Source organism: Crocuta crocuta, unplaced genomic scaffold, assembly GCF_008692635.1.
Source record: "Crocuta crocuta isolate KB4526 unplaced genomic scaffold, BGI_CrCroc_1.0 scaffold219, whole genome shotgun sequence".
Classification (NCBI taxonomy): Eukaryota; Metazoa; Chordata; class Mammalia; order Carnivora; family Hyaenidae; genus Crocuta; species Crocuta crocuta.
In genome coordinates, this window is record NW_027551572.1 from 4,684,845 (window position 1) to 4,711,536 (window position 26,692).

Here is a 26,692-nt window from a genome sequence, read left to right on the forward strand (position 1 = left end):
CTTCATGTGATTCTCAGAAAGACCACTTAAGATACAGAACAATGACACTTGAAAATAAAGTCTGTCTAGAAAGAGATAAAGCATTTTTCCTTGAGGCTATATCACTAACCTTCCGAGGAGGATAACTGGGACCAAATGGAGTCAGCAGGGAGGAAAGAAACCAAACCATTTTTTATCACTCTGCTTTGCCCTCTGAAAATGAGAAGTGTACTTGTGTGTGCAAATGGGATGTTAGAAGGGTTAATAGATATCCTACTGTAAAATATTTTTAACTGTTCCATCCTTCCTACTGATGTTTAGCAAGGATCTCAAGGATTGGCTGGTTAGTGTTTACTGTGTATACTATCACCAAAAACCAATGGTCTGAAAGGTGATAGAGTAATAAAATAGATTACATCTCTGAATTTTCATATATTTTTATTTACAATGAATATTAAATGATTTAAGGATAATAAATTCAGCCACACATAATACTGTTGAATATTATCTCAGAATTGATAGAAACATACATATCTATATGTCTTTTGAGAACAAAAGACTTACCGACGCATAAGAGGGACCCAGATCGTTTTTATTAGCAATAATGTTTACACCCATATTGATATTATAACCCAATGTATTACTCAACTTTTCAGTCTTGTGGGTTTGTGGCAAGATATTAGGACTATTAGGACGTGGTTTATATGCACCCCTAGAAGAGATTCACATAGGAGTGTCAATGGCTCTAAGATAGTAGAACTTCTTGATATTATTACATGTAAAATTTTGTTAAGTACAATTGATTCTTATTTTTTAATGTTTACTTATCTTTTTATGTTTATTTATTCTTGAGAGAGAGAGACAACACAAGCAGGGGAGGGCAGAGAGAGAGAGAGAGAGAAACAGAATCCAAAGTAGGTTCCATAGGGGCGCCTGGGTGGCTCAGTCAGTTAAGCATCCAACTACGGCTCAGGTCATGATCTCACAGTTTGTGGGTTCAAGTCCTGTGTTGGGCTCTGTGCTGACAGCTAGCTCAGAGCCTGGAGTCTGCTTCAGATTCTGTATCTCCCTCTCTCTCTGACCCTCCCCTGCTTGCTCTGTCTCTCTCTGACTCTCAAAAATAAATAAAACATTAAGAAAATTTTTTTAAAACAAAGTAGGCTCCATGGTCTGAGCTGTCAGCACAGAGCCTGACATGGGGCTCAAACTCACAAACCATGAGATCATGACCTGAGGGGAAGTTAGACACTTAACCAACTGAGCCACTCAGGCGCCCCATAATGTTTACTTATTTTTGAGAGAGAGAGACAGAGACAGAGACAGAGAGAGAGACAGAGAGACAGAGTGAGCAGGGGAGGGGTAGAGAGAGAAGGAGACACAGAATCTGAAGCAGGCTCCAGGACCTGAGCTGTCAGCACAGAGCCCAACATGGGGCTTGAACCCACAAACAATGAGATCATGACCGGAGCTGAAGTCAGACGCTTAACTGACTGAGCCACCCAGATACCCTGATTGTTTCTTATTATTCATAAAAATTATGTTCCATAAAGTTGCTGTGAGCACTGAATCAGCACATACTGAGACATTGCTCCTAGGAGAAATACATAGTTAGGTTCCTACAGCGTCTGGTCACAACATTGTTGTCAACCAACGAATACATAATCTTCTTTTATGTGTGTTTCTGTTTAAACGCACATTATTTAATATGTATTTCTTACAAATAATTACATGCAGCATTTCTTTATATAAAATCATATTTTAATTACAGTATTTGTGTTTTTGAACTCCAGGCCAGTGGCACTATAACTCATGCCTGAATGAAGCTTATCCAACACACATATGTTCTCTAAGAAGTATTTAATAACCTTCCTGCACTTAGGAACACCAGATAGCACTCAAGCACTATACTTGGGGGCTGTTTGAAACCGTGAAGTCAGTAGCCAAAAGTACAAAAATGTAAAGCACATGGCACTTCAATAAACTTGGAAAAGGACGTTTGCTTATATAGCAGGAGAGCTAACACAGGGAGTCGGAATGTCACCGTACATCAGCCTGAGCTGGAAACATGTACATTAGCTGATCAACGTTTCCACTTCCTATGTCTATGGATGACTATGAAAGCACTGCAGGTACTTACTTGGGGGTTACAAATAAATACTTGAAAGTAGGCACATACAGGATCGCCGAGGTGACGCAGTCATTTAAACAGCTGACTCGATCTTGGCTCAGGTCATGACCACATGGTTTGTGGGCTCGAGTCCCACTTTGGGCTCTGTGCTATTGGTGCAGGGACTTCTTGGGATCCTCTATGTCTCCTTCTCTCTGCCCCTCCCCCACTTGTTTTCTTGCGTACTTGCTCCCTCTCAAAATAAATAAACTTAAAAAATCTTAAAGAAAAAGGCACACATAGAATCCACAAATAATGAGGATCAACTGTATTTGTGTGTTTTTTTTGGTTATTGGCTCCCACTAGATTCATGAAGGGATCATGACACAAAAAGATTAAAGACTCCTGTGTAATATTCTCCATCAGCCCATGTTACCTCCTTTCCTCAATCCGATTTTGTAGCTATTAGGTTGTGCCAGGTCCCCATTCCTCTGCCTTCCTCACCCAGAATACCAGCACAGATTACCCCTCTCTCTACACTCTCTGATTTATCCAAGATAAAATAACGGAGATGGTCTTCTAGAAAGCTGGCTCCAACACATTAGGATGGTGTCAAAGCCAGTCTTGCTTTTCCATTCAAAGCTGTGGAGGCTTCAAGGGGAGTGATGTCACAGGACTTTCTTCCTTAAGGGGTGGACAGATCATTTGATAGCAGTAAAAATTTTTGACAAAAGATGTTGTCAAGAAGATGGATATAAGTACTCCTAAGGTTTCAAGATGCAAATAATGGGCACTTACTAAGAATGAGGAAAAAAAAATCTTTCAGTTTTTCATTTATTGCTGAATTCTAGGTAGTTTATGAGACTTTTTTGGAATCTGTCTTTATCCTAGAGTAAATTTAGTTGACAGATGAGGCAAGTCTTTTTAATAAAATAATGATTTCAGACCAATTCTATAAGTTCTATCCATTTTGGACAGTCTCCTAAATACCCGTCGAGGTAGGCCTCATGTTTTGCCCTCACCCCCATGCCCTCATCCCTTCTAGCACCCACTTTTCACTTCTGTTGAGCGAAGCCACAGACATCCTCACACCATGGGGAGGTGGCTGCCTGGACAGCCGTCCACCAAGCAGAACGTACTTGCTGACAGCAGCATCTTCCAGTTCAGACATTCCTGCTTCCTACCCTTGCCACCTGTTCAGAGCAGATGGGAGGCTGCCACAGAAGGGGCTGGTGCTCAAATGCCACCCGTGCTCTCTGCAAACCAAATAGCTTTGTATGTGTAGGAGCAGGGTTTTTATTGTTGAGGCACGGTAACAAAACACGACTGTCTCCTACAATTGTTGTCATTCATGTAAATTCCTTCTAGTCAGTCTAGGTAGTTAGAATAGATGATTGGGAACAGGTGTATCCCAGGCTCCAGTCTGTAGGGGCTGGGGAGGTGGGAGGGGTCGCAGAGGCAGTGTTTGATGGCAGGAAGGTGACTGAAGCTCACCTAATTCCCTGGGGTTCAGACTGGGCTTTCGGCCCATGTCTTTATAATCACCCAGCCTCATGAGTCGCTGCCCGGTTTTCTCTTAAGGAATAGTTTGGTCTCGTGTGACATTATTGGAGAACTTAACAGGAGCCCATTAGAACATCAAGAAATACAGAAATAACAGGGAAGGGTGTTTATACTGAGACCATGATGCTTTGCAGAGTGTGGTCCTTCTTAAGTGAGTAGAACAGTGCAAATTCTATTTTTCTTTTATAAGTCTTAACTCTTCTCCCCATAGCATGCACTGTTGTGTTCTACACTTCAAGGTCCCTCAGGCTTTAATCACACAGCCTTCTAGATTTTGGAAAAGCTGGAGCATGTCTATATCCTCAAATCACTTCCCTCTGCCCCTGCTCCAGGTGGACACTCTGGAGGTGATACGGCATCCAGAAGAAACCACCAACATGAAGAGGCAGACCGTGGCTTCTTACTTCCGGGTATGGAGTCTTTTTGATCTTTGTTCTGCCTTTTTCCAGAAAGGACTTGCCAGCCCTTCCCATAAAAGGCCCCGATATAGAATCATTGAAATAAGAGCAAAGCACAAGGTTCCGTTAAAAAAGGTGGGAGTATGAAGAGAGAAAAATGTAGTGGGGAACCTACCTCCAAGTATAATGTATTCTGATTCCAGAAAGATCAGATGAAATCCCACATGTCTACTAGGGGGCCCTCTCTGTCCCTAGCACATAACCCTATCCATTGACTGTATTGAATCTGTTAGCATTTGCACTGCTTCTTGGCCTTCAAGCTACTGGAACCAGCCACTTTTCCAGCATATTTACTGAAAAATAAAGTAGTTAATAAAATTCCAGAAGGTGGCTTATTAAGTTCAGATCCTGAGGGAATCTGTCTTGGTTTTGACCTTATTTTCCCAGATCAAATTGATCCATTGCAAGGCCCAATCATTTCCCATCTCTGCTGCTCCAATTCTTGATATTTCATTTAGTAAAATGACTCCTTTGAGTAAAAATGTTGTGCCTAGAAGGGCTCTGTTAAATGCACATTATACAGGTAAGATAAGGTGCAGAGCTTTGTACCAATCTGCACACATTTGTTTATCTTCAAATTATAAAGCACTGGGGTTAGAAGCCCCTAAGAGGGCTCTTAGAGTACCACCACTGGGAGCTAAGGTCTAGGCAGCTTTGCGGTGGAGATGTGATAAGGCCAGAGATGGAATTACTGGTCTCAGTTTATCAGGTGGGGTGGCAATAGGAAGGGGATCCCCAGGGATGAGAAGTCAAGTGGTCATGAGCTAGAGTTGCCAAGGCAGGCTGAAGGATGAGACCTTGGAGCCAGCACCATGGGTGGAAGGCCCCATGGAAGGCTAGTAATTTCCAGAAGGATCCAGAGCCAAGAAGCCTGACCTAGCCAGCTATGCTTCAGAAGTAGACTAAAATTGGGCTCAGAGCCCGTTGAGTCCTGTAGTCCATCCATTCAGCGGTTCCTGCTACAGCTTCTCTAGCAGGCGGACACTCAGCTCCTGCCTCGTCACTCTCATGGTTGGACATTTCTAATTGCCACTTATTTCTTATCTTGAGACCCACCCTGGTCTTGTCCCTTTTGGTGGCTGCATCCTCCTAGTATCTTGGGGTAGGGGTATGTCATGGGACCTGGAGGCTCTGAACAACCCTGTAAAATCATCTTCAAGATCTTAGAGTCCCTCCCTCAGGAAAAGCCACTGTCTTACAGGACTTCAGAAATATACCCATGACAACCAGTTTGGTGCCCTCAAAATACTGGCTCCTGGATGTTAATTCTGAGAGACAGAATACATTGGCACGTAGGTAACGCCATTTTGGATCAGTAGGAGGTGTGATAATGGGATAATGAAACTGATCTCCCCTGTGGCTTGTAATTGCCCCTGAAGGTGTATCCAAAAGAGAAGCCCCAAAAGCGGATGCCCCTGAGGGGAGCAGTTGAGGCTGTCCCCGCGCAAGCAGTGCTCAGCTTTTCCACGTGCCCCCTTTCTGTGAGTCCCCTGCCAGCCACTCCATGTGTGTTAGTCGATCATCATTATAGTCTCCTTTTCTCCAGTCCTTTTTGTCCTCTTTCTCTCTTTTTCTTGTTTTTCTTCTGCCTCATTACCAGTGGTATCGGTAGGATTTGCCTAGACTTTCTGGTGGTTCTTAGGTTGAAGAAGCAACTGACCCCTTTCCTAAAAGCTAGACATTTTGAATTACAGGTACAGTTTGGGGAGCATTGCCTTGGAGTACCAAAGACAGGTTCGTTCTGGCGATGGAGTTAGAGTAGCCCAAGGATGATCTTAGCTATGTCTCTGCCACATAGGCATATTGCCTGCACTAGGTGATGTTTAAAGAATGCTTTTGAATCCACAGGCAGCTGTAAGTACTCATCAGGACCTATACTATCACCCGCTATGGCTGGTTTCTTTTTTGGCCTCAGAAAGGGTCTGTGAGTTGTTTGCAAGCCAACAAACTGCTCCAGAGGCCCTTGTAGGCCTGCACTAACTGCAGTTATCCTTTATGTTTGTGGGTAACCTCATTTCATGTGTATTTTTCCCCCTGGTAGTATTCTCTGATGGATCTACTCTCCAAAATGGTGGTTGGACAGCCCCACTTTGTCCGCTGCATTAAACCCAATGATGACCGAGAGGCCTTGAAGTTCTCCCGAGAGAGTGTGCTGGCCCAGCTCCGCTCCACAGGGATCCTGGAGACAGTCAGCATCCGCAGGCAGGGGTATTCCCACCGCATCCTCTTTGAAGAGTTTGTGCAAAGGTCAGGCCAGCATCTCAGAATCTACATCATGTTAAATATGGCTGTGCTATGGTTCTCCCTGTCCCCTGGGATTGCTGCTCCTAACATGCAATTGCCATTTACTTGTTTAACTGTTGCATTTTAACTGTGCTCCAACTGAATTGCAGTAGCCTGGAGGACAGAGTAAGCACCCTCTGATCACTTTTAAAAAATTAAAATGTCCATAATTATTTGTATGTTATGTATATCCTTAGATTCTAAAACCTCGAAAGTATTCCTCCATAAGTGGGTCAAGGTTTTAGTGGATGTGAATACACCCAGGCACCCAGTCCTCTCTCAAGCTAAAACAATGGCATGATATAACAGGATGACTTAACTAACATTTATGTAGCACTCAGAATGTCCTAGATATATAATCTCATTTGACCCATAGAACAACCCTGGAAGCTATGCTCTGTTATTATTCCCATCTTATGGATGAGGAAATTGAGGCACAGAAATGTAAGTGACTTTCCCAAGGTCCCATGCTAGTACATAGTAGAACAGAAATCTAGGGGACAGAAATTAGAACCAGTGCAGTCTTCAGCATCCACACTTTTAATATCCTCAGTCCACTGCATTCAATCAGTGTTTACTGAAATAAATTGCTTTAGAGCTTTTTAGACCCAGAATTTGACTTTACTTAGGAGTGAAAACCTCTTCTTTTCTTTTATCAATGTTTATTTATTTTTGAGAGAGAGAGAAAAAGAGAGGGGGTGAGGGAAGGGGTAGAGAGACACACACAGAATCCAAAGCAGGCTCTGAGCTGTCAGCACAGAGCCCGATGCAGGGCTTGAACCCATGAACCCCAAGATCGTGACCTGAGCTGAAGTGGGATGCTTAACTGACTGAGCCTCCCAGGTGCCCCAAACCTCTTCTTTCCTGTACATGGCCATAGGGATGCATTGTGTATCATGTGATTATGAGTAGAATTTTTACAAAAGTTTCTGTGAGGAAATAGAGGGCAACAATAACAAAAAAGCCACCTGTGAGGTATACTGCTAGCTGAGGACACTCAGAGAGGAAAATTAAAACCCATTATAAAATCTGCACCCCATCAGTTATCTGTAATTTCTCTTTACATCCTTTCTGAAACTTATGCCCAAGGTTATTTGTCCAACTTTTTCTCTGGGAAGAATGGATCCTAATATGGTATCTTGCTTCATCGAGTATTCCAAATGCCACTACATTCCATGGAGAAGAAAGGGCAAAAAAAAAAATGTCCTTGCAGCGAGAGATTTTAAATTAAAAATACTGAAATGGCTTTTAAAAAAAAAGTGTCTTTGAGCTCCTTTTGCCTCTTAAATTTGGAGGTGGAACAAGGGGAAAAAAAGACTATTTTAGCACATGAATGTGACTAGTCAAGTATTTTTAGCCACTAACTGTGGAATACATAAAAATATTTAAGAAAACAGGTCAAATGCTAAACAGATTGGCACTTCTTTGTTCGTAATCAGAAAGCCATTAGGCAAGTATGAACAAGAATTTCAAAATGTCAGTAAATCTGAGGGTATCAAAGATTTCTGAGCCAGCAAGTTAATTGGTATTTTGATCCTTTTGAGCAATTTAACAACAAAATGGATGAGTTAGCAGTTTTCTTCCTTGATGTTATTCGACATTAGGTGCGCCTCTCATCTTCCTGTTCAGGAGTGCTGTTTCGTAAACTCTTAGCAGGAAATGCAGACAAAACAATCAAAGGCAGGGAACAGAGTCATTCAAGGTGTATCAGGTGGAGGTAAATAAAAGATGAAGACTTGTTTGATGTTACCCTTACCTTTTTGTATTTTTCTGGCATTTGGCACTGAATCCTGAAAGACTATGTTTGGGCGATTATGTTGTCGGGTTCCAGAATGGGGAAGGACTTCCCCAAGTCACCCACATCTGCCACTTGGCCAAACCTAAAATATTTCCGTACCCCCTCATCCTTTTCTGGCAAAACAACTTGGAAGCGCCCTTCTTATTTCCCTTCCTATTTTCCATTCATGGAGACTTGGAGGAGAGAGGTCGTTCCAAACACCTTATCATCAGTGGGGCCAGCTGGGTTGGAAGTATTTATTCTAGGATAGGCATGAAAGAAGTCATCTGGCAATGCTGGGCAGATATTTGAAGCCCCCTGAGGTCATACTGTTGAGGGACATCACAGTAAATGACTGTGAATGTTCATTGGCTTCATTCATGGTCATTGGGCCCTGAAGCATGGTCCAGGAGAAAGTGTCTACCGGGGCAGACACATAGGACAGCATGTGTTGGGATGCGTTCTGGCAAATGTCTGTAAGATAGGACTGGGTGTTCAATTCAAAGTCTTATCATTCATTTATTAAGCTATTGCAATATATAGTGCAATTTAGTAATGAGATCAGAGTTCTAATCTACTTGTGAAAATAGTATTTGGCAAGTCACTTGACATTCCTGTGAAAGATATTTCCTTGTGTCCATGAGAAGGCAGGAATACACACCCACATCCTGAAGATTTTCAGAGCTTGCATGCAGATTCCTTGGCCTTGCTTGGCCTCTGAGTCTTCCAGAAATGCCTGCTTCCCACACTCAAGCTTACAAGAGGGAGAACTGTATCTCCCAGGATCCAATTCATAACAGTTGTTAAATCAACATCTGATGATGACATCTGATGACGATTAAACAGAATGACATTTACTCCCCTGACTCAGGACATCACAGTTTTGCACCCAACGATATAGGGAATTTCCACCTAAGAAGGATTACTTATCTTTAATGTGGACGTTTGTATGCTATAATCCTAGGACTCTTTGAGATCTCCATAAGAAGAATCCTGGATTCTTCACAAATGTGAATAATAAATAAATAAAAATTGGCCTCTAAGTTGGTAAAGTTTTGTCATGTACATGTGTTAATTTCAGAAATAGCTAAGATTAATTCAGAGACAAGTCAAATAGAAAAGATGGTCAAACTGGGTGCTCCCAGAAGTCAAACAAAATAATTGTGAATGAGTTACATGATTTTATAATCACCTTCCAAGTGGTAGCAGAATCTCTAGCAGCTACAGAGAAGCCTTATGAATGCCAAGGATTATGGACATGGTTGTTACTCCTGAACATTTGTGAAGAATCCAGGATGCCCTCATAAGAAATGTCTCCTAATTATTTACATGCCTCCGCCTTTATGTGTGTATTCACGCCTCTAATGGAATGCTTGGCACAGAGTAGGTACTCAGAAAATGTGGAACAAATGATTCTGAACCTTCATCCCCTTAACAAAGGTGCTTTATTATTGTCACTTTACTCTTAATACTCTAAGGGAAAAGACATACAAAACTCCTCCCTGAAGGCGTCTCCAGAGATGGTGAATTGACTTTTTTGTATTCTAGAGCAATCCTTTGAGATCCAGGTACTCTTGCCAGTGAAGGGTCTGGAGTGACGCCCATCCAGACATTTTTAAATTTTAGCTTGATTTTCAAGTCTTTTATATTTGGACTTTGACCCTTGACTTCGTACTCCTTTAGGCTCTTTCCTGAGTGGTTTCTATTGAATCCAAGTGGTGGATATAATGTTTGATTAGCCCCTCCCCTACAGGGCTTCTTAGATCCTGGTCATGAATATATCCTCCCTGTTTTCAAGAGAAAATGTATAATGAGGACCTACCTATATAGCAAGTTCTATACAAAGTGCTGAGAACACACAGAAGGCACATTCTTGTCTCCAGCATCATTAGGTTAATAGAAAACACACATTGGATGGATTACAAAAGAACACGTGACACAGAGCATCCTAAACATTTATTCTCTCCTTTTGACTACTCCCTGCCCTACTTCTCAGAATGCTAATGGTAGTCTCTCAACTGAATTTTTGCCTAGCCTCCAAACATGTCTTCCCAACCCCTGCCTGTTTACTGGACACAATCCCTTACACTGCCACTAGTTATGTTGCTAAAAATATAAAGATAACCATGTTGTTGTTGTGAATGAAACTCCGTGCCTGTTCCTCATTGCCTACAGGATAGAGCCCAAAGCCTTTAGCTCAGCGGACAAGGCTTCCTATAGCAGGCACCAGCCAACTATTGTTATTTTTTCCCCACCATTCTCTCTCACACACCCTAGACTGCCATCAGTCTAACCTTGGACCCTCTAGGCCCATGCGCATTGCTGGCCTTTACACCTCCTATTTTCTCTGGTGGAACGTCTTTTACCTGGCCACCTCTTCCTCACCTTTCGATCTCTAGCCCAGTCACCTTCCTCCTGAAGGTTCTATGTGTTAAGATGCCAATAACCTCCTCACTACTGCCGAGTCACGACAATACAAAAAAATATCTTCAGATATTGCCAAACGTCCCTTGGGGGCAAAACTGTGCCCTAATTGAAAAGCATTGGCAAAATTTTGTTTGTTTCTCACAAAAAGAGATTGAGATGTAAGCTACTTTTAATCTAAGCTCAGGTGTTCAGTGATGTCATCGGGGTCCTGGACACCTTCTGACCTCCTTTCATTCCTTTTACCATCTTTACTGTGTGGGTTGGCTTATAGTCTCATGGGGCTGCTGCCTCTCCAGACATCATGTCTGCATTCAAAGGAAGAAAGGGCAAGATGATTAAGCCAGCCACATTTGCCCCACTTTTATTAGGAAATAAAACATTTCCCCAGAAGGTATTTCACAAACTCATTGGCCTCAACAGAGTTGTGTGATCATTCCTCACGACAGAGAGAGGCTTAGAAAGTAGGGGATAGGACTGGGGCTAGGAACATTGTCACCCAAAGGAAAGCTAGTGTTCCTTTAGCCAGGAAGAAGCGGGAATGGAAATGAGAGAGACATCATTGATGCTTGTCACAGAAAAGAAATCTGATGTTTATTAATTGAACGAGGGAGTGACTGAATGACTAAGGGGCTGAGGGAATTTGGATATTTGTAGTTCCCCACAGCCCACTCATTTCTTATTCCATGCTACCCAGCTTCTTCCTCAAGACTGTAGTTTAAGGATTAGCAAGTACAGAAGCACCTGATTAGAAGGTCGCAAGATACTGAGGACCCTTTCATTCCATTGCCATGAAAAGGTGTCTTTGCAGTTTTAAGCCCGCAGCACTTTCTTTTAGCTCTTGCAAAATGAACTGACTATCATCGTTTATCACATGAGCTAATTCAGTTATAGGAAACAATCCATGAGGACAGAGAAACCCAGTGGGCAATGGCCATGTGGTGGAACAGTGCAGGAAGAAAGAGCAAAGGAAAGTAAGAAAAGAGATGTTTGAAGGTGTTAGACAGTGTCGATGCAGCTGAGAAGGGCTGCCGCTCTGGGTCTTTGGGTTGGCTACCCAGCTTACTCAATGAAAATCAGTGGCTGAATTAAAACTGTGTCCCTGCGTAAGGGTTCCTTAAAACAAATTTAGTGGGACTGTGTTATGTTAGATAATGATAATGATGAAGCAGCAAAGACAAATAAGAATGCAGAAAATAATTAATGAAAAGGAGAGGAGGTGGAAGAGGGAGGAGAATGTGAGGAGAGCTGGCACAGAGATGGCATGTCAGCACTGCTTCTCTCTCCAGCCCCAGCTGCGGACCGGGCTCCTCAGCCACAGCACGTTTCCTTCACAGCCTTGGAATCCCCCTAACATGGTGCCCTGGGAAACCACTGCCCAGTCCGTCAGCTGACCCACAGTTGACTTCTTACCCATTCCTGTTCTGTTTGATTCATAGTAAATATGTGCCCACCCCTGAGCACCATGGTTTAGGGGTGACTCAGAGAAAAGATTGCCAGCTACTTTTTCATATACGTTTGGGTCAGGGGAAAGAAAACTATATTTTTGTCAAAGAAAGGGAAGGAGGACGGGAGAGAGGGGTATCTATTGACCACCTGCATATGGCAGGCTTCATGCTAGTGCTTTACAAACATCATCTCACTTAACACTGGTACTAGCCCTCCAAATACAGCAATTATTTCACCCTTACAAATGAAGAAATGGGCTCGAAATCACACAAATAATGTGTTGTGGAGTCAGGCTATGAAATAAGAGTCTACCTGATTCCAAAGTCTATCTTCAAAATAGGTAAAGGAGACAGTTGAATACAACCCAAATAATCACCATGAAATAAGTCTGTAGAATTCAATAAAAAAAAAAAAATAATAATTTTACTAGTTGTAAAATACAATAATCAGTTTAGAGTTTAACTTTCTGGGAGCAGTCGGTTAAGCATCTGACTCTTGGTTTCAGCTCAGGGTCATGATTTCATGGTTTGAGAGTCTGAGCCCACATCAGGTTCTGCACTGACAGTGCGGATCCTGCTTAGGATTCTCTCTGTCTCCCTCTCTTTATGCCCCTCCTATGCTGTCTCTCTCTCAAAAATAAATAAACCACAAGCAAATACATAAATAAAAATAAAAAGGATAAATTAAAAAAATAAAGTTTAATTTTCTGTTACAAATTTGTGAATAAACTCACCCTTAATCTTGAATTCTCAGTGTCTTTTTTTTAAATTTTTTTTTATTTTTTATTAAAAAAAATTTTTTTTTTAATGTTTTATTTATTTCTAGGAGAGNATCAGTGTCTTTTTTTTCTTTTGGAGGCCTCTTAAAGCTTATGAGGAGGCAACAGCAGCATCAGAAGCATTTATTAAGCACCTATTTTTTAAATGTTTATTTATTTATTTTGAGAGAGAGCATGTGCATGAACAGGGGAGGGGCAAAGAGGGGGGGAGAGAGAATCTTAAGCAGGCTTCACACTCAATGCAGAGCCTGATGAGGGCCTCAATCCCACAACTGTGAGATTATGACACGAGTGGAAATCAACAGTCAGATGACTGACTGACTGAGCTACTCAGGTGCCCTATTAAGCACCTATTATATGTGCTGAGTGCTGTAATAATAATGAATTGGAAGGAATTTACAATCTCAGGACTTTCACAATCTAATAGCACAGATCAACATGACTTCTCATCCCATGGCCCAAATTTAGGAGTCGCCCTAAGGATGTAATGGATATAATGGCTCTTTTTTTTTTTTTTTTTTTTTGGTAGCAGATGGTAGCCAGCTGTTCTGTCTTTACTGAAGGCCATACATGAAGGGAAAAAATTAAAATAAAGAGGCTTATGGTAAATATAAGAAAGAACTTAAATCTGGATTTTCATACACACTAAAGGGAAATGGGCAATTGGGGGGTAATTATCAAATTATCCAAGCCAGAATAGCTCAGTTCCCTCCATTATCAACCTAAGAGAACATTATTTATATGGGTTGAATTGTTCAGATAATTGTTCTGTATTTTGGATATCTGAGTAGACAGTCTGGGTGGTCACTGCTGTTGACTGAGGACCCCTCAAGCAATATTTTTAAATAGGAAAAGGGTTGATACATTTTGCTGTCTGATTGGGAACATATCTACTTAGATGGAAGTGATAATAATCAGATTCGCAGATATAGAATTCTTTGACCAGGATATAGGCATGTTGTAATTAAACCATAATAATTTTTACTTATGTTTGAAATTAACTTTGAATTGCAAAAATAATGTGTGAATAACTTTTCCTCTAAAAGTTTTAAATGTTATATATGAGACTTAAGTCTTTCCCTCTGTTTCCTGAATTCCATTTCTCAGTATCCAGCATGCATCACGCGCCGCTCCCCCCTCCAGGTAGTTACTGTTATTCTTTTAGTAGTGTTCTCCTTTCAGAATACATACATACATGCATGCATATACAACACAAAGGGGGAAGAGAGAGATCAAGGGAAAAAACTCCACATTTTTAGCTAACTTGAATCGCTTATTTTGTACTATTTGGCAATTTCCTTTTCTGTTTAACAATATGTACTAGAGATAAATCTATGTTGTTTCATAGCTCCAGTGCATTCCTTTGTAATTCCATCATTACAATTGGTAATATTCATTTAGCCATTTTTCTACTGGTGGATATTGACATTGTATCCAATTGCTTGCCAGCAATGCTCAAGCAATCCTATATATTCAACTTGTATGAGAATTTTTTTTAGGGTGGATTGAATTAATTGAGCAATTAATTGACCTTTCCAAGGGATAGTGATGTGCTCCACAAAGCCATTTGGCCTTAACAAAGAGAAAAGATGTTGAAGAAACACGGGAGCTAGTTTCTTTCCTCAGATAGATTGTGTCACTGTCGGCAAGTCACTGCACTTCCCTGGGATTCTGTTTCTCTAATAAGTCAGTGGTTCTTTGACTTTGTCATGCATGAGAATCTCCTTGTTAAAACACTACTTGCTACATTTTTGATTAGTAGGGGGCTGTGTGTGCAAGTTTCTAGATGCTGCTGCTATCCCTGGCCAGGAGACAACTCTGTGAGCCATTCACTGTTCAGGTATGTTGAGGAGAATGTCCTGTGAAAGAGATGGTAGTTAAAATTCCAAGAGCCCCAAACAGACTTCCTAGAGAAATTTTAATTCTTCCACTTTGTCCAAATATAATGATGATAACCCATGACTCAGCACAGTAACAGTATTGTACTGATGATACACATCAGTCTTAGAATCACAGAAGTAATTCTTTTGCCCAAGAGACAAGTCAACATTACATCTTTGTTGTGGGCCGTCTGGTTCAAGTACTTAGCTAAAACTAGAATTTCTTTGGCAGTATTCTTGACCTTGTTGATCCACTTCCCGTTGAATAGTTCCAAGGTCTAGGAATTAACTCTTTTACTCTTGAGGCAACCTAGTTTGTGTTTTTAGATGTCTGATCACAACCTTGTTGTTGCTAACCTTGACCAAAAGCATCTTTCAGAAGTTACTATGCATCCATCACAGTTCTACACTCTGGGCTTTAGAGAACAAATCAGCTCCTTCTCTAACTGATAACAGTCAATGATCATGTTCCCCTGAGTCAGCAGTTCTCAAATTCTACAGTACATCAGAATAGCCATAGGTCCTTATTAAAATATAGATTCCTGAATGCCGACTGTGGAGATTCTGATTCTGTGTCTAGAGTATGGCCTGGGAATCCACATCTTTTATGAAATCTCCAAGTAGATCTGGTGCAGGTGGTCTGACATCATTTAAGAGACTAATGGGGTTCAGGACATGCTATGACAAAATATGACATCTTGGCATATTAAACATTTCAAGCTGACGGAATCTGAGAAATGGCATGAGCAGGAAGGATTTTCTGCCCGTTCTCTGAAGCAGGTCATATAACCCTCATGTGAGAGGTGCCCTCCCTTTACCAAAAGGAAAGAAGCATCCATATCTCTGAAGAGAGTGGACACAGAGAGGGATCTGCATGACCCCAGTTTCCCACAGTTGGCTCATACTCTTCACCTCACCTCTTTCCATGACTTTCCACACTTCATCAAATCCAGCATAAAAACACTCTGATTTAATTTCTTCAGATCTTCTTTCCTTAGGAAGGCTCCTGTGTCATGTAAACCTTCTCTTAAATAAATGTATATCCTTTTTACTGCTAACGTGTCTTTAGTAGTCTAATTTTTAGATCTAGTCAAAGACTCAGGGTCTAGGAAATCTTTTTTTCCTTTCTTATAAGACCCAGTTAAGTTTTTTTGGTCTAAGCTCAATGCTTTAACAGCTCCTTATATGACATGGTTTGAGTTCCCTCACTATCCTGGCTGCTAAGGGCTACCTGTCAAAATACACTACAAAATATATCCATCAACTCCCTCCCCCATCCTGACTTACTGTTCTTTATAGCATTTATCCCTACCCAAAATGATGTTCTTTAGGTACTTGCTTAGTATTTGCCTCACCAACTAGAATATAAGCTTCCTGAGGGCAGGGGAGTTGTCTGTCTTGCTCCCTTATGATACCCCAGCACTTCCATCAGTACCTGGCAATCAGTTGATCCTAAATAAAGTTTTATTTAATGAACAAATGAGGAGAATGGGAAAGAAAAGCCATTTCAATTTAGAAAGTGAAACTATAGAGAATGACTGACCCATCACAAGGAAAAGTATTTGCTTAAGGTTTTTAGAAAAAAAAAAGAATAAAAATGTTTGTATAATTAACCTTTAAAAAAAAAATCTCACTATGGACTTAAAGCTGTGGCAAATCTTCTTTTAGTCGTACAGATGTTTTGCATGCCTTTGGGTACAAAACTCAAACCGGAAGGATGAGTCAAAGCAGGGCTCATTTATTATGGGTTGGGATTTCAAAAGCATCTTTAAAAGAAGCAGATCCGGGGCGCCTGGGTGGCTTAGTCAGTTAAGCGTCCGACTTTCGCTTAGGTCATGATCTCGTGGTTCGTGGGTTCGAGCCCCGCGTCGGGCTCTGTGCTGACTGCCAGGTCAGAGCCTGGAGCCTGTTTCAGTCTGTGACTCCCTCTCTCTCTGACCCTCCCCTGCTCAGGCTGTCTCTCTCTCTCTCCTAGAAATAAAGAAAACATTAAAAAAAAAAAAAAAAGAAGCAGATCCTTTCCAAACAATGTAAAAATGTAGGAGCAGAATGACCAAGGTGAGAAGTGCAAGTTTTAAATGTGAGGTGTTACAAAAATGTAAGCAATCTCCAATGCTTATATTATTTTTATCTACAATAGATAACTCTTAGCTGGCTTGTTTGTACTCTCTCTCCTCTCCCCTTCCAAGAGCATAGGTAATCATTAGGAAAACATAAAGATATGATTCATTGCATATACTGTTCATTGTCAGAGGACTTCAGTGAAAACAAAAGGAAAAGTTAAGCCTCATTAGTAATTAAGGAAATGCATATTAAGGAAAAGCCACAATTAAATGTCATTTGGTACCTATTTTGGCAGTAATTAGCAAGTCTGATAATTCCTTGGATTGACATGGATAGAGAGTAACAAGACTCTTGGGCTCTACTGGTGAGGTATGTGTCTGTGTCATCACTTTGGAAACAGACTTTTTTAGTAAACTCCAACATGAACATATTACACTATCCAATGGGTGTACTTCTAGAGGTTATTAATTACAAAAGTGGCAGTATTTCTGAACCCACTAGATCTTTTAGGATTGCTCAGAAGCGCTGAGTCTACCTGTGTGTGATGACTTCCTGCCTCAACCTGCCTGTATGTTCTCCTTTGGGTCAAATGTCTACAGCCTAGATTTTTGTATTTCTTTCTTCCCTTATTAAAAGATAATTTTCAGAAGAAGGTAACATCATGACTCACATACAGATGTAAAGATGAATGTGTTTAAAAAATTTATTTTATTCGTATGATATGGGGGAATCAGATATCATCAGTTCAAAAGAAAAGTCAAAACAGCACAGGCTTGTATGAAGTAAAAGAATGTTGAGGTGAATTGCACATGGAGGCAAAACTAGATTTCCCACAGTGGGAAGTCAATTCAAATCATCACCAGACTGGACGGAATTTATGTATCTATCAATTACCTATAATTTAGAAAGAGTTGCAAACTACCTCACAAAGGATAAACAGGGCTAGAATCCAGCAACCCAGAAGAGTATGCTAAGGCTGGTGTACATAGTTTCCCATTGAAACAACAATGCTTCACTGATACACTAGTCCAGAGAATAGTGTTTAGATCCCTCACGCTTGTGTCAAGGAGCACCCGACAGCTGGTATTCAGATGTAGGAAATCAACACTTCTCCAAGGTCAAAAGCCCAATATTCCAGATTGCAGTAGAAAAAGTTCCAAAGAGCTGCAAAGTGCTGGCGTATCATAGATCCTTGTTAGAGAGTCAAAGATACTACCACTGTATACAGGAAGAGCTAAGAGTAGATGTGGGTTAGACGAATGTGAAGGATCCTGAACTTGGAGTTAGAAGACATGGGTAAGCTCAGGGCCTCCACTTACTAATCTATGACCTCAAGCCAATTCCTCCTATCTGGCTTTCTCTTTAAAAAAAAAAAAATTTTTTTTTAAATTTATGACTCTAAGTTCCCTTCAGGATCTAAATGTTTATTCAACGAGCAAGCCAGTACCTCCCACAGATGGCCCTGTGGGAAGGCCCAGGCATAGAGGGTTTTGACTGAGGACAGGGCAGATCTGTTTGTGAACAGGAGGAAGAATAGCTGGATTGGGGTGTTCTAGATCCCCAGGGGGCAGTACAGAAGCCCCAGCATCTGTGGGAAACTTGGAAATTTGAGCAACAAAGGGAGAAGAAATGATAGAGAAGAAAGGAAGTTACTATAAAACAACCTGCAAAATTTTGGGAAATGTGTCACCAAGGTTGGCTCTGACTCTACTCAGTGTGTCTAAACCAAGGCAAAAGAGAGCCGGAACTGTATAAGGGTTCTCAATAGAAACAGAATCAATTTGTGTGTGTGTGTGTGTGTGTGTGTGTGTGTGTGTGTGTGTGTACTGAGAGATTTATTTTAAGGAATTGGCTTATGTAACTTTGGAGGCTGACAAGTCAGAAAGCTGCAGGGTAGGCTACCAGGCTCTAAATCCCAGTGGGAATTGATGTTGTGGTCTTGTGCCCAAAGGCAGCCTGGAGATGGTACTTCTTCCTCCTCAAGGGAGCACAGTCTTTCCTCATAAGGCTTTCCACAGATTGGATGAGGCCCAGCCACATTATGGAGGCTAGTCTGCTTTACTCAAATATTAACAATATTAATTTTTCGAACTTACAAACGTAGCATCTTTTTCCACTTATTTAGGTTGTCTTTAATTTTTCTTAGCCAATATTTTGTAGTTTTCAGTGTACAGGTATTGCACATTTATTCTTAGGTTTATCCCTATTTCATATCTTTAATGCTATTATAAATGATATTTAAAAAATTTTTATTTCTAATTGTATATAGAAATACAATAATTTTTATATATTGATTTTTATCTTATAAGTCTGCTAAACTCGCTTATTAGTTCTGATAGAGCTTTTTTGTAGATGCCATTGGATTTTCTACATAGACAATTATGTCCTTTTCAAGTTAAAACAGTTCTATTCATTAAATTTTTTTTTTAATGTTTGTTTGTTTTAGAGAGAAAGAGACAGAGTGTGAGTGGTAGAGGGGCAGAGAAGGAGAAGGAGACACAGAATCTGAAGCAGACTCCAGGCTCTGAGTTGTCAGCACAGAACCCGACACGGGGCTCAAACCCACAAACCATCAGATCATAACCTGAGCCGAAGTTAGATGCTCAACTGAGTGAGCCACGCAGGCTCCCCAGTTCTATTCATTTTAATTTCTTTAATGTTTATTTATTTTTGAGAGAGAACAGAGCAAGAGCAAGGGAGGGACAGAGAGAGAGGAAGACACAGAATCTGAAGCAGGCTCCAGGCTCTGAGCTGTCAGCACAGAGCCGGATGCGGGGCTCGAACTCACAAACCATGAGATCATGACCTGAGCCAAAGCCGGACGTTTAACCAACTGAACCACCCAGGCACCCCAGTTCTATTAGCTTTAGATACAGATGCCTTCTCTTTCTTTGTCTGGTACAATGGCTAGAATCTCTGGTACAATGTGGAACGGAAGTTGTGAGAGTGGACATCCTTGCCTTTTTCCTAATCTTTGGGGAATAAGTCTTCAGCCATTCACCATTAAATATGTTAGGTTTAACGTGATGATTGAGGTTGAGGAAGTTCTCTTTTTGTATAAATCTATTGAGAAGAGTTTTGGTTTTGTTTTTTTTTTTAAAGTGTTTATTTATTTTGAGAGAGAGAGAAAGAGTACAAGCAAGGGAAGGACAGAGAGAGGGAGAGAGAATCCCAAGTAGCAACACAGGGCTCCAACCCACCAACCATGAGATCATGACCTGAGCCAAAATCAAGAGTCTGTTGTTCAACCAACTGAGCCACCCAGGCACATCTGTGGGGTTTTTTTTTTTGGGTGTGTTTTTTTTTTTAAATAGCATTAGATGTTTGGTTTTGTCAAATGCTTTTCCTCATTTATTAAGGGCATGTCTTTTTCTTTTTTTTCTTTTAGCTTATTAACATGCGTAAAGTTGTTCGTTATTGTCCTTTTAATATTTATGAAGTCTACAGAATGTCACAAATTATGTGGTATTATATAATTTGTATCTTCTTTCTTTTCTTCTTCCCCCCACCCCCAATCTATATAGCTAGAGGATTACCAATTTTATTAACCTCCCTCCTCAAAGAACTGCTTTTAGTTTAATTCATTGTTTGTTTTCTGTTTCATTGATTTTTCACTCTGATATTTATTGTGACTTTTCTTCTGCTTACTTTGGGCTTAATTTGCTCTTTGTCTAATTTATGGTAGAGGCTGAGGTCATATATTTGAGAGAATGTTCTTTTTTTCTATTATAGGTGTTTGATGATATAATTTTCTAAGTACTACTTTAGCAGTTTCCCATAAGTTTTGAGAGACTGTTTTCATTTTCATTTGATCAAGAGTACTTTTTAATTTCTCTTTTGATTTATTCTTTGACCTGTTCATAAGAATTTGGGGATTTTCCAGATATCTTCCTGTTGTTGATTTTTAATTTAATTCTATTGTCATCAGAGAGCGTGCTTTATATGACTTGATCACTTAATTTGTTAAGTCACATTTTATGGCCCAGATATGTCCTATGGTGGCAAAGGTTTCTATACACAGTTGAAAAGAATATATATTCTGTTCTTGCTGCCTGGAATGTTCTAGACATTTCTAGTAGGTCAAGTTGGTTGTTCACTCCTTCTGTATCCTTGACTATTACTATTATTATATTTTTTTTGCCTACTTGTTCTAACAATTATTGGGGAGGGTATTGAACTCTTTAAGGATAATTGTGGATTTTTCTGTTTCTCCCTGCAAACCAGTTTTAGCTTCATGTATTAGGTGCAGATATACTTAGGACTCTTAAGTTCTTTTGATGGGTTGACCTTTTTGTCACCATGAAATAAATATCTTTATCCTTGGTAATATTTTTTGCTCTGAAATCTACTTTGTTTGATGTTATAATATAGTCAGTTACTATAGTTTTAACTTGATGAGTGTTAGCATGGCATATCTTTCTCTTTTACTTTTAACTTGTGTCTTTATATTTGTGTATTTTTTGTAAGCAGCATATAGTTACACTTTTGTTTTTTATTCAGTCTGAGAATTTCTGCCTTAAAATTGTGTTGTTTTGAATATTTGCATTTAACATTTGTTTGGCTAGGTCCAGTCTATCATTTTGCTATCCATTTCTCAAAAACATTTGTCTCCTGTGTTCCCTGTTCCCTTCTTCTAATTCTTTTGGGTTTATTGAGTATCTTATATGGTTTCATTTTATCTTCTTTGTTGACCTATTAACTGTTGCTCTCTTATTACTTGGGGGTTGCTTTCTGATTTATAATATACATCTTTAACTTACGCTAACCTACTTCAAGCAGTATTATATCACTTCACAAATGGCTTTGTGTTTAGAATATATGGTATAGAATATAATTAGAATAATAGTTTGCTTCAATATCCCTCCTTCTGGCATTTATGCTCTTGTTGTGTTTATGCTGTTTATATTATGTTGTCAGTCATAAGTTACACTTACCCAGATGTTATAAACTCATGAAACATTGTTATCAATTTTGTTTAATAGTTAAGTATATTTTCAAAAGATTTAATAATAAAAAATATCTTAAATATTTAACAACATAGTTATCTTATAGCACTCTTTAGTTTTTTCTTTTATATAGATGCATATTTCCATCTGGTATTATTTTCTTTCTTCCTACAGTATTTCATTTAACACTTCTTATAATGCAGATCATATGGTGATGACTTCTTTCAGCTTTTGTGTGTCTGAAAAATTCTTTATTTTGTCTTTGTTTTTGAAAGATATTTTCACTGAGTATAGAATTATTTTTCTTTCAGTTCTTTAAAGATTTTGCTCCATTGTCTTCTCACTTGCATTGTTTCTGTTGAGGACTCTAATGGCATATTTATCTTTGTTCCTCTGTATTATAACTTGTCTTTTTTTGGGGTTGCTTTTAAGATTTTCCCTTTATGACTTTTTTTTGAACAATTTGATAATAATATTTGGTGTAGTTTTCTTCAAGTTGTTTTGTCTGTGTGCTTGGACTTAGATCTGTTAGTTTCTAGTTCTCATCAAATTTGGAAAATTTTGGGCCATAATTTCTTCAAATACTTTTTCTGTACCTTCTTTTGTCTACTCTTTAGGACTCTAGTTTCGTGTATGAGGCTGCTTAAAGCTGTCCCATAGTTCATGAATGTACTTTTATTTTTTAATTATTTTTTTGTTTCATTTTATATAGTTTCTATTGCCATGTCTTCGAGTTTAGTAATTTTTTTCCTGCAATGTATCATTTCCTGCTAATTCTAGTCTGTGTGTGTGTGTGTGTGTGTGTGTGTGAGTGTTTTAATTTCAGACATTAGTGTTTTCATTTCCAAGAACTCTAGTTGGGTCTTTTTTGTATCTCTCTGAATCCATTTAACTTTTTGAACATATGGAATACAGTTAAAATAAGTGTTTTAATGTTCTTCTCTGTTAATTTTATTATCTGTGTTACTTCTGGATCCATTTCAGTTAGTTGACTTTTTCCTCATTATGGGTCACATTTTCCTGCGTGCCTGATGATCTTTGACTGGATACCAGACATTGTCATTTTAACCTTTTGGGGTGCTGGATATTTTTGTATCCCTATAAAAATCTTTGCGCTTTGGGGGCGCCTGGGTGGCTTAGTCGGTTAAGCGTCCGACTTTCGCTTAGGTCATGATCTCGCGGTTCGTGGGTTCGAGCNATGATCTTTGACTGGATACCAGACATTGTCATTTTAATCTTTTGGGGTGCTGGATATTTTTGTATCCCTATAAAAATCTTTGCGCTTTGTTCTGGGATGCAGTTAAATTACAGACATACTTTGTTTTATTACAATTTACTTTATTGCACTTTAAGCTACTGCGTTTCTTACAAATTGAAGGCTTGTGGCAACCCTGCATCAAGTTTAAGTCTATTGGCACCATTCCAGCAGCATTTGCTCACTTTGTATCACTGCATCACAGTTTGGTAGTTCTCACAATCTTTCACATTTTTCATTATTATTATATTTGTTATGGTTATCTGTGATCAGTGATCACAACTCATTGAATGCTCAGATGATGGTTAACATTGTTTTTAGCAATACAGTATCTTAAATTAAGGTATGTATTTTTTTAAACATAATGCTATTACACACTTAATAGACCACATAATAATGGTCTATAACTTTCATATGAACTCTGAAACCAAAAAGTTGATTTGACTCCCTTTTTTAAGATAGTCACTTTATTGCAGCAATCTGGAACAGAACCCGTAAGTATCTCTGAGGTATGCCTATAGTTGGAAACAGTTTCAGCTTATTGGATCTTTTTTTTTTTTAAACATTTTTAAATGTTTCTTTTTGAGAGAGAGAGCGCATGAACAGGGGAGGGACAGAGAGAGGGAGACACAGAATCTGAAACAGGCTCCAAGCTCTGAGCTGTCAGCGCAGAGCCAGCCCAGTGCGGGGCTTGAACTCTTGAGCTATGAGATCATGACCTGAGCCAAAGTCGGACGTGTAACCAGCTGAACCGCCCAGATGCTCCTTGGATCTTGTTTTTTAAGATCTGTTAGAACTGTGTTTAGGACTAATATTTCCCCACTACTGAAGCAAGACCCTTCTGAAGCAAGACACTACTGAGTCCTCTATCCATCGTCTTATGAATTATGAGGTTGATCCATCTGGCTGGTAGGAACAGGCACTATTCTCAGCTCTCTGTAAGCAGCAGGCACTATTCCCTCTAGTCTTCTTAGATGGTTCTTTGCCCAGCCTTGAGTACTTTCCTCCCATACGTGTGCTAATCATTACTCTGCTGAATACCTGCAAGACTGTCCACAGATGTCCAGGGTTCTTTGTAACTCTCTACTAGTACTCTGTCCTACCTACTCTAGCAGCCTTAGTGTCTCCAGCATTGGTGGTAGGCTTTGGAATATGATTGCTCAAATGTAAGCCCTCAGTTCTGCCCATATTGTGTCTGGAAGAGCTCAAGTCTAGCTCTTTACAAAAAAGAAAATAACCTCACTGGCATCTGATTTGGAACATGCAAAAATTCCAAAATTTCTAAATATTTCTGTTCTTTTCTTTGCAATTAAGGTTTCTTTCAATAGACCCAGAGCTCATCTTGAATGAAGTCCGGGGACACTTTCCATCTTCACTCCTTCTTTATAGTCCCTTCAGGACTATAAATCCTGGAGGATCCTGCTTCCTCTGTGGGAAGCCTAGAAGTTCTTGGGGATTTTATAGGCTTTGTTCCTGGCTCCACCCTGGAAGGACAATTTTGGTCATTAAGGCTTCTTAGACATACGTCTCACACTTTCCTAAGTGGAACACAAACAAGATTCAATGCCTTCCTCTTACTGAGATGGACCAGCTCTCCTAGGACAGCTTTGGTGTATTTAATAGTCTCTGTTTCTTTATTCTGTCTTACCGAAGACTTTATCAGCCTGCACTGAAGAGTGTAAGAAAGGAGAAATGAAGAAAAATAAAAGTCCCCTTTTGCCTTAAAGGTACGATTCTTCAAATTAAACAGGTCAAATAGGCTGTGGAGGTCAGCCTAAGAAATGTACCACCATTGGTTTGGTGGCAGATACACCTACATTCCTAAAAATAGCTTTTGTTGGGCATAGCTCTGTAGAGAGCATGGTTATAGTATGAAAAAACCATTGTACCTAAATAGACAATGAAACTAAAAAAGACCAATTCTTCCTAAATGTTCAATTTTTTTTATGTAGAAACTTTTTTCTTTATTTATTTTTTATCAATACCGTCTGGTGAGAAATGGTCTCTCGTTTCTCCCTCTTAAATTAAAAACTAAACTTTAGGGTCATCTGGATGGTTCAGTTGGTTGAGCATCAGACTTTGGCTCAGGTTGTGATCTTATGGTTCGTGAGTTCGAGCCCCACATCAGGCTCGCTGCTGCCAGCCTGTCAGCACAGAGCCCACTTCAGATACTCTGTTCTCCTCTCTTTCTGCCCCTTGCCTGCTCATGCTCTCTTAAAAAATAAATAAAAAACATTTTAAAAGGCCTAAACTTTATTAGCTGGTTTCATACTGCTTTTTTTTTTTTTAAACCAGTTACATGGAGGTTCAGAGACTTAAATAATAATCTTAGCCTTTGTCATTTACTTGCTGTCCTTTTGGACTAGTCATTTCATCTCACCAAGAATAGTTTTCTATGTCAGGAAGATATTTAATGATCTAGAGAGATTCTTTGTGCTGGTTTAAAAACATATCCATAAATTACTTGATAATCTTACCTTCAAGAGGTAGAACTTAATTTCTGTCTCATTGAATATGGTCTGGTCTTACATGACTTGTTTCTAATTGCATAGAAGATGAAAGAAGTGATGGAATGTCACTTCTAGGCCTTGGTCATTAAAGGCATTAGGGGTTCTCTCTCAGTCTCTCTGGGACCCCTGCTTCTGAGGGGAACCATTTTCTATGTTATAAAGATTCTCAGGCTGTCCTCTGAAGAGGCCCGTGTGGGAGGGAACTGAGGCCTCCTGCCAACAGACAGTAGGGAACTGAGGTTTTCTACCATCAGCCATGTGAGTGCACCACCTTGAAAATAAATCACATGGCCCTAGGCAAGCCTGTAGATGACTGCACCCCTGGCCGGGATCTTGACTGTAATCTCATGAGAGACCCTGGGCCAGAATTGCCCAGGTAAACTGCTCCTAAATTCCAGGCCCTGACAAACTGTATGATGACAAATGTCTGTTCTAAGACATTAAATTTTAGAGTAATTTGTTGTGTAGCAGTAGAAAACTAATATATCCTAGTACCTTACAGATACTTCCAGCTTATGATTGTATAATATAAACACAGGAGGATGTATCTCCAATTGCCTGTAACTTTTACTAATACTTTACAAACTGCTTAGCCTGTTATATTTAAAAACTCTTCCTTAAAGAGTCTTCATTCCATATACCATTTTAGGCAGAAAACTAAATAACATATTTGAGAAGAAATATTTTTCAACTGGATATTTACTATTTTAACAGCATATATGTTTTAATGAGATGAGACCTTCAATATAAGGTCAAAACACTTTCCATAGAGTTCTAAAGCAGGAAAGGGCTCTTTAGTACTTGGGCCAACAGGAGCCATGTGGCCCTTTTGACTTTGTATGAGATGCATTAAGAACATTTTCCTAAGAAGAAATATGGATACCTTTTACCAGATTTCCTAGATTCCTGCCCCTACCCACTACCCCAAAAAAGAGTTTAGAACCATTTATCTGGTTCCCATTCCCACCTGTGGGAATTCAGGTACAGAGAAGTAAGTGATTTACAGTTAACCAACAGAGATTCTCTTACTCTTAACACAGTGTTCAGACTCCAGTCTGAGAGATAAATTCTACCTACAAGACGTAGTTCAGGGCAGAACTGGTCTTAATGCTCCCAAGTACCCAGACCCTTAGGATCTTTACACTTACTGTTTTGTAATTGCATATCTCCTGCTCATTTCAGGAAGGGTATATGGAATAAATCTTCCCATAAAAGACCC

At 39.7% G+C, this 26,692-nt stretch overlaps 1 protein-coding gene across 1 annotated transcript in view; it reads left to right on the forward strand.

The window, feature by feature from the left end:
* Window positions 1-26,692, forward strand: part of MYO3B (myosin IIIB) — a 399,691-nt gene that overhangs the window by 232,153 nt on the left and 140,846 nt on the right. Inside the window, exons 24-25 of the mRNA XM_077751146.1 lie at window positions 3,982-4,059; window positions 6,149-6,354. Of these exons, the coding sequence (XP_077607272.1) occupies window positions 3,982-4,059; window positions 6,149-6,354 (284 nt within the window). The remainder of the gene's footprint in view (window positions 1-3,981; window positions 4,060-6,148; window positions 6,355-26,692) is intronic.